At 37.6% G+C, this 12,844-nt stretch overlaps 1 protein-coding gene across 1 annotated transcript in view; it reads left to right on the top strand.

The window, feature by feature from the left end:
• TTC29 (tetratricopeptide repeat domain 29) overlaps window positions 1-12,844 on the top strand; it is a 121,828-nt gene that overhangs the window by 69,464 nt on the left and 39,520 nt on the right. Inside the window, exon 10 of the mRNA XM_062493663.1 lies at window positions 1,068-1,302. Within this exon, the coding sequence (XP_062349647.1) occupies window positions 1,068-1,302 (235 nt within the window). The remainder of the gene's footprint in view (window positions 1-1,067; window positions 1,303-12,844) is intronic.

Raw genomic sequence — 12,844 nt, 5'->3', positions numbered from 1 at the left:
TTGCATGTACACTCTGTAATTTCTCATTTCACCTTTTTCAAGTTTCTTAATCTGATTTACTGCATTCCTCTCACTAATTGCATTACTTAACCTGCTGTAGATCTCATGAGTATGGTAAGTAGGTGTTTCTGCTTTTCATTATATTACAGCTTATCATTCTTTATTCATTGCTGTGTCCTCATAGGCCTAATTCTGCTCTTCTGCTGTATTAAACAAAGCTAAAACACCAGCATAATTTTTATTGCTCCTTTTTTATGACTCTTTCCCCCTTTTTTAATTACAAGCCTATTTTAACAGTTACAGGAATTTTCATCCCCAAAAGTGAACCAGGTACCAGTTGGAGTCTCTCCTCCCAGGCTCTGTGCAGAATGAAATTTCAACCTTACTAAATCAAGATGAGAGTGAATGGATAAGACAGCTCTGAAAATGCTTTCAGTCAGAAAGTTTCTGCATCAGGGCAGCAGAATTCTGTGCCAATAGCAGGATAGGGATAAATGACTTGAGTTTTCTATTCAGCGACAGCTGGGCTACATTTCTCCTACTGTTTCCTTTTTTGTGATTAGGAATATCCCTGGGCTTTTGCATATCCCTTTCTTCCCCCATAAATGAGTAAATTTCAATTTCTGTTCTTTTCTGTGATTAAGTCTATCACTTTGTTATCCTCTTTCTATTTTTAGGACTTCTTTTTTTTTATTTAATACCACCATAAACTAGGACCTGTCCTCCCACAGATATGTTGAATGCAGTGAAACAATACCAATAATTTCCAAATGGCCTGGCTTCAATGTGTATGAATACTTAGTTTTGATATGTTTGGATTTTTATACTCAAAATGCTACAACGATAACCAAAAAGCTCTTCAATTCAAAGAGCAGTGTTATCTGGATTTTAGAGGTTAGAAAACAGCAAGGGAAAGTGATTTGCTTAATGCCCTGCTATGAGTTACTCTGTGGGCTGCCACATCTCTGAGCTATCAGAGGAGCAGGCTGTAATGTCAAGGTAAAATACAGTTAAGTACAAGTAGTTTTTAAATTATTTTCCTATTTTTTTTTTGTCTTCTTTACTAGGGGAGCTATAAAGAAGCTCTGGAATATTTCAACCAGGCCTCCGAGGCAGCAAAAGCTTTGAAGGATTTGCCCTTGGTGGCTGAAACAGAGAGTTACTGTGGCATTGCCAGGGCTCACCAGCTGATGGTGGCGTTCAACAGCCACGTAGCAGCAGCAGCAGATCCCCTCAGCCTGCAGTGCCTGCTGGCATGGAAGCAAAACAGAAGTGACATGTGCACTGACCCTCTTCCAGCTGGTAAGGCAGTGCTTATGAAACACATTAGTGCTGCATTGTCCTCAACACTTAAGTCATTTTTCTTGTAGAGTTTTATTAAATTATTTCCCGGGTTTAATCCTTGTATGGAACGGAGGTTAGGCTTTGCTCCTTTGTGAGCTTGTTTTAAAGGCTGAATTAAATAAGTTAAAATGCAATATAACAGGGAGAAATGGATAGTAGTAGTTTCTCTGGATGGTGACTTGATGACTTACATTTTTTCAGTGCTGTTTCCCAGAACATCACAGTTACGTGTTTTAGTCAAAACACTGTTGTTTTAATCTTCAAAGAAAATAATAATAATCTCCATTTGCAGTACACTTTTTGAGTGCATCCAAAAATAATAAGATCCCTGTTACTAAAAGTGAAAAGTAATTTCTGCTTGACATAGTTCTGAATCCAGAAAAACACGCTGCTTTTTATTTTGTATCCTTGTACTTGACATTAGAGAGAAATGAAAAAAATAAAAGCAAGTCTGCTTTTTTTACTGCGTTTCCTTATCTTAGAGAGCAGATGAGGACTTTGTGCAGAGTAGACCTCTTTCTTCATGGGTTAAGTTTTCTTTGCTCTTTTTCCCTTGTACAATACATTAATACAAGACAAGATGAATTATGCATTATCTCCAAGTACTGATAGTAGTAAACTGTGTTGTACTGAGAAAGGGGGAGGTATAAGTCCACTCTACCTTAAAACTTCCTGTTCTGCATTCCTGTGAAGAGTGTGTATCTGGAGTACAGTGGAAAGAAATGTCAACTGGGGCAGTCACAATATGGAGCTTCAGGGTTACTTTGTTATTCCCTCAATTATCCTACTCCTAAAGAGGAAGAACTGCCTAGCTGCTGCTTTCTTGTGTATCTCACCCTTTCATAGAAGTGGAAAATTAAGTATAACTTCAGTGGTGAATTTTGTTATAAAATTCACTTATTAAAATAAGTGATAATTGAAGATATTAGCAGTTTACCAGGAGCCAGGATACCAGAGGCAGCACTAGGAGCTACTGAGAATTATGGAACAATCTGGAGGCTGAAGAAATAAATTAGATGGCATTCTGTTTAATGTTCTAGTGATGGTAACACTTCTTCAATGGCTGTACATATCTGTATTTGTGATTGTGTCTCAGTAAGTGAACATCTAACATACTGATGGATTTTGTTGACTGTCAGAGTTATTTGGGTGCATGTCTCCTGTCTAGACCTGTAGTGCAAATGCCAAGAATTCACAGAAGAATTTTATATACATTTTGTATAAGGATCACTAACTGTAGCTGATACAAATAGGAAGCAAACAAAAATCAACAATGGCAACAGAAAAAAAAAAAAGAAACAAACAAACAACCAAAAAAAAAAAAAAAAAACAGGAACCTCAAAGACACAGAATGAACTTTGTATTTCCAGTATGAATTTTAGTTCTTGCACCTAAAGGGGTTTTCTCTTCAACTTTTATATGTGGCTTTTTCTAGTCAATTGTGAAACTCATTTATATCCTGAAATTTTGTGTTCCCCTTTAAGCTTGAGAATGCTGCTCCTCTTTTAACAGTACTTCAGGGATAAACAGAGTATGATTAGAAAAGCCCTTTATGTCCTGGCAAGCATGGTACCACAAACAAGTTTTGCCTGCTGAGATTCTCTTCCTTCTGCATATCTGCCTAGTTTACCCTCTGTTACTTTCAGTATTGCAGTTTTCATTTCAGTTCCAGTTCACTCCAGGAACCCTGTGGCTACTGCATATTTAGCAGCTCTTCCAGTTCAATATCATTCTTCTCATTAGTGCTCCAAGCTTACTCTCATGATACCCAGATTACATCCAGGAAAACATAGTGTCACACTGTCAGCACAATCTGTAACATTCCTCATGTTTCGTGTGCCAAATCTCTCGTTAGTACTGGCATTACATTTTTAATATCTTTGTCTGGCAAAACATGACCTGGCACCAGTTCAAAATTAGGATTTGCTGGCATTGAGTTTCAGGTACAGCCTTTATTCTACCTTCCAGGAGAATGTCTGTGCATCCTATGATGAACTCATCACTTAGGAAATTCCTGCTGTGATAATAGAGCAGTATTTCTAGCTCTTTCAAACAGCTCAGTGTTGATAACCTGCTAGATTTTTCTCAGTCTTTTTGAGGATAGAACAGAGAAAGACAAGATACAATGGTAGTTCTTAATCCGCAGGGAAATTTAATAAAAGGGAGAAGAAAGGCAGTAAGTTTTTATTTCTAACTCTTCTGACTGAAAAATTTTTCTGTGTCAAAAAAGTAAGAGTCATTTCTGTATTCTTAGGCAAAGGAAATACTTAAGCTAGTGGAGGAATAATTGCAATTGAAGTACTGCTATATTACCTTATATCTTTCAACCAATACTATTTTCTTAACCAATCATTTCAGTTGCCAGGCAGGAAGAACCATTAATTACCAAATTTACCTCAACATTTATTAATAAAATAGATGGACCAGAGTTGTCATGGGCAAAAGGAATGGGGTTGTCAGAAAACAATGTTTTAAAATGCAAAGGAAAGGTGTTTCTATCTGCTGCCTTTGACTCAGCCACCTGACTTCACTACAAGAGAGTTGTTTATATCATTGTGAGATGCCACTGCAATAACAAATATGCTTTTATTGTTCTTTTTATGTTTAGTAAAATGGATAAAAAACATTATCATCAGAATCAGTAGGCAAAAAGCATTGTGACTCCATATAAAATCCTAAAAAGGAGCCTACAGCCTAACATTGTCTGATGAGAAAACATTTCACAGGTCTTTCAATAAATAATCACCTGACTTGCTGCCTTCTAGAGAAAGAAGAATAATTAAAGGTGCTGAAGGCAGGAAATTTTTGAATCAGATTTTGCATGTTGATTACATGAAAGGCTGACCAGAAATTGTTTTCTGTGAATCTGGCAACTCTCAGTCCAGGTTTTTGTGTCTGGCAGGGCTGTGCCTCAGCAAGAGCCCTTGAATGCTTGAAATTATCTGAACCCTTTTAAGAGTAGACTTAAAATGCTTTGTTTTCCTCATCCTACAAAGTATTCAGTTATTTCCTTGAGCAATAGCATGTGCTTTTGACAATAATTTAGATTTACATTCCTTGACTTTGGAGAACGTAGCAAAATTGACACATTTTGCCATGGATTTCCTGTGTTTATTTTGTTGGAGATTTTTTGAGCTTTTTTTATGATAGCTTTAAATACTGCATATTTTCATAAATCCTGAAGTCTTATGATCAATGGAATTATATGGTACCATCAACTTCAGCATGACCAGGACTATTTCTATTATTCCACACCTGAGCATCCTTCAATATAATTTAAAATGGATGCACCAACTAAACATACAGCTTGGAAAATACAATCCAGTGAGCTTTTGTTCTTACTCCCAAATATGTAGTCCCTCAATATTCTTTCTCCAGCCTCCTCCCATGGATGTAAGGAATGGTACATTCCAGAGTGTGACTATGTCCTTTTGTGTTGGTAAAAAAATACATTTTCATCCTACTGATTCACATTTTTGAAAGCTCTTTAAAGTGTTTTGCAGTAATTTTCTTTTCTGTAAAAGATGCAACTAGCACAAAATTCCTAATGTTTTGGAAAACAGCAATCTGACTAGGTGCATTTTGGGTTGAACATGTGTGTAACTTTGTCATTTGTTAATAAAAGGATTATCCACAAAGGATGAGAGAGTCAGAAGTGAGATATGAGATCAAGGATTATGCTATACAAATTCGATTAACTTTTCTCTACTGTAACTTACCAGAGCTGTGTAATTTATGGGCCATTTTGGGAATCGTGTCCAACAGCAGAACAGCCTGCTTCATAATGTGATAAACTTCTTTTTTTTTTTTTTTTTTGCTGTTTCTTATGTCTAAAGTACACTAATTCCAGGAAAATTTCTAATGTTGTCTCCTCCCTCTCAGCAGTATGTGCACTGTGTGCTAATCTGGAAATAGGGAGAAACTGAAATGATTTTAGGGACAGATTTTGGGGTTTCTCAGAAAATGCAGCTGAACATGAAGCAAGGGAATTATATACACTATTGTTCATTATATATTGTGTGTATATAATTATAGACATTATTGTTCACACTGGTAAATAAGAACTATGACTTTGAATTATATAAAGGAGGCGTGTGACCAAGTACAGACTCTAAGGCTGTCCCTGTGCCAGAGGCACAAAGGCTCACTTCTTAATAAACCTGTTTTGAAAGTCATTCAAATGCTTCAGTCCCCTACTGAAATTCACAGGTTGGCTTCTGCACCTTTGTATGGCGTTTCTCAAAGAGAGTAATTTTCTGCCTTCAGGAAACATACAGTGGCTAAAAATTCTGAAATATATACATTTAGGAAAACTCTTAGGAAAACAAGAAGTTGAGAGGTGGTTCTGTCTTTTTTTTTTTCTTTAAAATTTGGTAAACTTGTGCTAAATCTTCTTTATTCACATCACCTAGCACTCATCACTTTCTAAATTTTGCCTCACCTTTAGCTTTTAAAAATATCAGTATTTTTTTATATTCATGCTAGACACACTCTTAAAATATTCTTAATTAAGTCTTAATGCAGTTTTAACTAAGTGTTGAAATAGGCCATGTTTGTGTATAGATGTTGATGGCATGAAACAGGTGTGTTTCTGAAAATCACCTTAGGTGAACCATATGTATTACATGATTTATTATTAGTTAGGATTTGTTCTTTAAGTATGTGTTAAGTGTGCTTAGAGATACCCTGATATTTTTAGCAAGTGAGAGTGGTTACTGCTCGGACTGCAGAAAGAATGAAGTGTGAAGAGAAGAACTGAAGGTGACAGGGAGGTTTTTCAGCACATTGTGGTCAGTGGCCAGATGCACCAGATTCTCAGTGAGGAGCCTGAGAACACGGTATAAACATCTGTGTCAGTTTTGCCAGGGGTGCAGTAGCTTGTTCTGCTTTCTCCTCATGGGTGAAAGTTGTCTGAGAAGAGGGGAGTGCTGATATTCAGTGTTCTCATGCTTTGTACAACTGTAATATCCAGGGGGTTTTACTGTGATTTCTTTTAAATACCAATGTAAATAATTGGGAATTGCTAGACAGGATCAGATCTAGGTCAGGTGTGTGGATTGCCTGTACCATATTTAAAAGGAGGGTTCATGGAACATTTTCACGTTTAAATATGTTTTAATGTGTTAGAAGTTTCTTCGTTGTCTTTGCTGATAGCTGGCAGTTTTTTATGACTAAGAAGTGTTATAGGTTAAAAAAAATCACTATCACCCTGACTGTGATTGTAAGTGTTCTTGTCATCAATAGTTATATAAAAACATTTCACTCAGAGGAGAATTTGGATCTTATCTAGGCTTTTTGCCATCTGATGTTTCATGTGGAACCATTTAAATCTTGCCACACGTTTCCTTTAGACACATCCTGTGCTAAGTATTGTTGGCATCCAGCTGTCTTTTCTCAGACAAGCTCCCTAGATCAGCAGAAAATGGTTTCCTAAATAAGGTGAATTGTTCTTTCTTGTGGAAAAAAAGTTGGAAGTGATGTTCAAACTGCAGTATATTGTCAGACCCTTTAGTGTAGCTTTATGCACTGAACTAGCATAGTTTTGTGCACTGCATTGTCAGTACTTCTAAATAAGTGGAGTTCCATTCCAGTTTAAAAAGCAAAAATTCTCAGGGCAGAAGTTCAGTCCTGGTTGATTTTATAGAATGGTGCACAAGGAATTTAATCTCCTGCCCAGCCCTGTTTGGGCACTTCTGGAGAAATCCTTGATTTGAGGCACCTAGAAGCTTTAGGTTTGACTGCAGCATTGATGAAGAGAAGAGTCACAAAATGAAACAGCTGGCAGGAGTTGTGTTCTGGCAGTGCCCTGATGGTGGCAGGGCCAAATTAGGAACAGCCAGTTGGAAAACTTCTGAAGTGGCCCTAGGGCCTCTCTACGTGGCCCATTCTTTCCTTTCCTTTGCTGCATACATGAGCAGAGGTATATCTAGTTGGGTTTATGCTCAGGAGGGAGAAGGGATCCTCCTAAAGAGCCAGAGATCAAGCTTGTGTGAGTTTGTTTAATACTGAGATGGTTGCTGTCATTTAGACTTCGTAAAGAATCTTTTATTGGTGCTGTCTGCAGACATGCCAACCAGTCTAGACCTCAGGCCAGCATGAAAACAGCTCTCTGCTGCAAACCCTTCCTTACCCAAAGCTCCCCAACAATCTTTGGCCACAGAAAATCAAAGCCAAGACAAAGAAACTGTGTTCAATGCCTATGTTCTGTAACAGAACCCTTAGGTTATCTCAGGAGTCATAGGCAGTGTATCAAACACCTTCCTTCTCCTGGGTTTCCCAAGCCAGCTTTCTTTTCTGCATGTTTGAGAGGTTTTTTTCTGAGATCCTTTTCCCTGCTTAGATACATCCTTTTATGTTCATCTTGTAAGTAACAAACTGTGGTCTGAAGATAGTCAAGATTTAAATGATTTACATTTAGAATAAGCCAATCTATTTTGAAAAGTGAAGTGTTGTACTTCCACGAATTTATGTATTTATGAAACTGTATTTCTTTTGCCCCAAAATCCACCTCTCTTTATTCTTTTCTGTAATCACCAGAGATATTTTGTATTTTTTTGAACTGATTTTGAAACATTTATTGGTTTTTAGTTTCTCTTCATTCCTTGCTGTTCTCTTGTGTTTGCTTGCCTGTTCTTCACTTTTATACTGCAGATTATTCTTGCTCCTTTTTTGCCCTACACCTTCATTCCGAATTCCAATTTTATGCATGTTTATGCCAATGTTTAAGCAGTGTAAGTCAGTTACCTCTATACCCAGTAGCTGGCATCTCAACTTACATCTTCTTAGGTACATCTTTTGTGTTTGTAGTAGAATCAATATGAGGGGTTTGAGAATTTTTTTCACTCTTTTCCTGCTGATTTCACACTGTTCTTCATGCTCTGTGTTTTTATTATGCTGTGATCAGAGAATGAAGTGGAAAGAATCACACTTCCTATTGAGTTTCTTAACAAGTTGGTTAATAGAAAATTGTGAAGTATCAAAATGGCCTTCAAATAGATCTTAATCACCTGTGGGAATGGATTGACTAAGTTTGCACAACTGGATGATTAATTAGCTGGAAGATCCAAATGCATGCTTAAGTAGATGACCATGCCTCCAGGCTCATCCACTTGTTCCTACTCAGTCAGTTAAGCATTCAATATTATCTATAATACAGAATACTTCCATGGAAGGCCTCATACAGGTCTTGCCATAGAGCCAAGTAATTATTCAGTATGTTTTATGGTGTGTCATAGAGGTACATCATTGTGAACATGGACCTACTATCCTACAATATTGACATTAATAAGTATCCAATAGAGTAATTGATATGAAGAGGGTGATTTGAAATTGTTCTTATTCAAAGTTTTTTTCCTATTTTTTCCATGTTTGCTACGGTGGTTTAATATAATTCCTCTTTCTTAAAATTCTGGCCTTTTTTTTTTTAATTTTGGGGATGTTGAGCTGCTACAGATATTAGTCAAACATATGTAGCTGGTGTCAGCTCCTGTGGGGAGTTAATCTTCCACAGCAGTTTTTGAAATGGGAGCGGTGAGTGCCCAACACCCCTCATAAGTAGACCTTATGTTAATTCATCTGCTAATGCCAATGTCTGTGACAGCCAATACTTAAGCCCTGGCTTTCTTGTGAAGGTGGATTTGACTGTCTGGTATTTATAGGTCACATGAACAGAGACACAGAGCTGCCTGACTGTGTCTGTGCATCCCAACTGGGCATCTGTTAGCACCGTGCATTTCACTCATTGCTGATAGAAAACTGAAGCTGAAAAATGGAGGATGCCTGTGCTCTAGAGTAATCTTGCTCAGCTCATGTTGTGCGTCCAAGGAATTTGAGGAATAGGAATTTCAGACCATACCCAAGGTGTCAAGGAAAACCATCTGATAGGAACCAGGAGGGGACAGGGACATGTGCTGCACAGCATCCACTGATTTCTTATCCTGGGTGCAGCACTTGCAGCCCTCTGTTTACCTCACACTTCAGGCTGCTGCTGGAAAATGTCACTTCAGGCTATTACAGAGCCAAGTTCTTTGACTCCAGAACCTTTCAATCTGCCAAACAGTGCCTTGAAATGTGCAATTCTCCAAGAGTGAGCTTGTTCTCACTGGTACCTTTAGCTCAGTTCTGAGAATAGTATTAAATCAAATTAACTTTTATTTTGTTGATACCCATACAAGTATGTGCACTTATGCTGCAGTAAGAATAGAATTGAGATGAAACACTGATGATTTCAAACATTAAGAAATCAGCTGATATATTGAAGGATAGATAGATTTCTGTTCTTGTCATCTCACAGATCTTGAGAAGGCTCATTGTTCTTACAAGGAGAAATAATACTGCAGTTGCTGTATTGAAAGGGTCAGTAATGACTGCAACAATTTAAGTGTGGTTACTAAAAACAGATAGCTCAGGCTAATGACACAGAATTTGATTTAGATACAATTGATTTTGTTTTAGTTCAAAATAAAATATTTCTTTCTCTCGCATATTTTGATAGGTCTTTAATGATTGTACTGCAGTCCATTAGCCATTTGGAAGGTGTGTTTGCATGTGGAGTACATGAATATGTATGTGTGTACCTACACAGACAGAAACTGTATGGCAAAGGGAGCAGACTATTGCATATATGTTAAAAATTGTGGACCAAATACTGCTTTTCTTATACCCATAAAATCTTGCTCTTTTGAGGAGGGTGGCACAACTGTAACTGTAAGTAGATTTTGCCCCTTTGAACTGCATTATCAAAAACTTCAAGGCAAGCAGACGTTCAAGTAATTGAGGGAGTTGCTAGGTATGATATTTGTACTGGAGAACATAACCTAAATAAGAAGGAGGTGCTGACTGAGGCTATTCTAATAACTGGATTTTAGTATGTTATATTTTGTATTTCTAAAGAATATTTTTGCTGGGAAATGCTGAAAAATATGTTACTAATCATAGTTGTAGTGTATTTAAGGAATGATCATGCAACTAAAATGTGGAAGATACAGGAGGAGTCCTAATATGTCGTAGGAAAATATGGGGTTAAAGTGGACTATATTTTAAGCAGTGTTCAGTTGACTTGCTGTGTGGGGAGAGACTGAGCAGTCCTGGCTAATGACTTGTAGGTACTGAATCCTCAGGTCTCTCAGGTGGTTTCACTCGACCAGTTTCAGCAGAATGATGAAAAGGTTGAGATAAAATAAACTGACAGTTGCTACTCATCGCAGGCAGCAAGCTGTACCCTGGCAGATGAGACCCTGGGAGCCCTCTTTTTTAAACAAAGGCTTTCACTGCAGTGAGCAATGAACTCCACACAAAAAAGGAAAAGGAGAGAGAGATTGGCAGCTGGTGACCGACAGGAGGAGGGAAGGGAGGGAAACTGAGAAACACAGCAATTGTTGGCTAATTAGAAGCTGTTCCCACCTACTTAATACCAACCCATTAAGCAGCAAACACTTTTCATCTTACTCTCGCTGCTACACATGACATTATACTCCAATCAATACCCTCCCACTGGCTGCCCCACTGCCCACAAATGAATACATCGCAGTTCAAGAATGCAGTAATTGAGTTGGGGCAGTGAAACTGCAGCTCACAGTCAAGATCTTTCTCTGAAGATACGAATGTAATGTTTGCTGCTTGGATAAAGAAATCAAATCCCTGTATTGACAGCTGTCAACAATTGGCAAATGGATGAAGTCAGCAATGGATCCATTTTAGCCTTATATTGAAGTGACAATAAGAGTTTATTTTCAGTGTGGGGTTTTTTTCCTCATTTGAATCAGAGATTTAGAGGGTTTGTATCGAGGTGTATAAATTTTTTAAGGTCATTTTGAACTCTGTTCTTCAGTTATACCTACAAAATGTACACACATCATTATGTGCATACAACAGTGCATCTCATATTTACAGCTGCTTGATTTTTACTTATTTTTGGTTTTGTAGGCTACGTTTACTCAGGCTACTTTTTAATTTCTTTTCATTGGGTCTTCCTATGATTTTTAGGCATCACCTTAAAATTTACAATTTGGCCCACAATAATACCTTGTGCAGTAGATCCAGGTCTTACATTTCAATCATTAGAAATCTTGAATTTAAGTTCTGTGTTTAGATTCTTGCAACATTTCTCTTTCAAATTAAATCCATTGTTCCCTGAGCCATCTGGAATTGGTAGTACTATGCACAATCTGCAGCATAAATTAATACTGTGCAAACAGCAGTATAATTCTTTCTTCATATCAGTTTTGTTAGCACAGATTCAAAACAGCAGGACACTTACTCTCCTTGGCTGGACTGAAGACATCAGTGTCAGTCTTTTGGAACTGCTAAAAGGAGGTTCCAACACAAGACATGACATCTCTCCATCCCTTTCAATTCTGGAGGGAATTGAGTATCAGTTCAGGAACTAAGATTCCTTACAGTGCAAGTTTGAAAACATTTTTTGAATGCAGATAAATTGCATGCTGTGACATCTGGTATTTGCAGAAAGAGGCAGCCATCACTTTTGATGCTATTCATTGTCATAGTGATACTGTGGCATTTTCAGCATAGTATTTCTTCAGATGCTATTTGCTCAAGAGCTTCTTACCTGCATAATCATAGAACATGCTGTTATCTTGCCAGGCTGAGCCTTGAACCCTCGAGTCAGACTTTGTGTACATGGAATAACTTAACTTACTGTCTCTCACCATTTAACAGCCTGTCTATATCTGAGTAAGAACAGTGAAAGTGGAGTCAGTAAGGCTGACACAACAACAGTTTTGCATATTTTGAATTTGGAAGTCAAATAACAACAAACTGCTACTTTGTTGCTTCTTTCCAGTTGTATTGTAATATTTTAAGCTTATTAGTTAAATTATCACCAATGTTAACTCATCTAGTTTGCTTCCCAGTATTGTAAAGCACCTCTCAGTCACCTTCTTTGGGTATGTTCCCTGGGCTTCTTTTGACATATTTTAATGGCACTGTTAAAAAAAGATTTGATCTCAATAAAGTCTGGAAAGGGGAAATAATTGTCTTCTGATGGAGAGATTTGGGATCTTGACCACTTGTGAAGATGCAAGTTCCTCAACATAGAAGTTGAATATGATAAGACTTGGAGACAGAGGTTTTCTTTACTTACAGATACTTGCATATGACAATCAAACCTACCTTTAAGGTTCCATATAGATATAATCTGCTATTTAAAATAATCTGGTTCTAACATTTGTCTCTGTAAACTGTGGGACTTTGGTTCCTTTCAACACAGAAGTGCATGAGCTCAGTCTTACTTTGACTAGATGCCAGTTAGAAGGATCAGAGGCAGGCTAGGGAAAAAGCAGAGAGCAGTTGGCAATCTTTGTGTTTCTCAGTGCCAAAGCCTGTGGGGTTAATTTGAAGATGCCCAAATCACCTTGGCAGCATCGTCTCCAGTATTTTCCAGAACTGTGGAATTTAATGAGCCAATAAGCACAGGACACAGAAAAATAGTAGTGGAAAGGACTTTGGGAAGTCATCTTCTCCAGCCCCTATACAGGAGCAA

This window comes from Cinclus cinclus, chromosome 5 (assembly GCF_963662255.1).
Source record: "Cinclus cinclus chromosome 5, bCinCin1.1, whole genome shotgun sequence".
Lineage (NCBI taxonomy): Eukaryota > Metazoa > Chordata > Aves > Passeriformes > Cinclidae > Cinclus > Cinclus cinclus.
The sequence above is the reverse complement of the archived record's forward strand: the minus strand, read 5'-3'. Positions and strand labels throughout refer to the sequence as shown.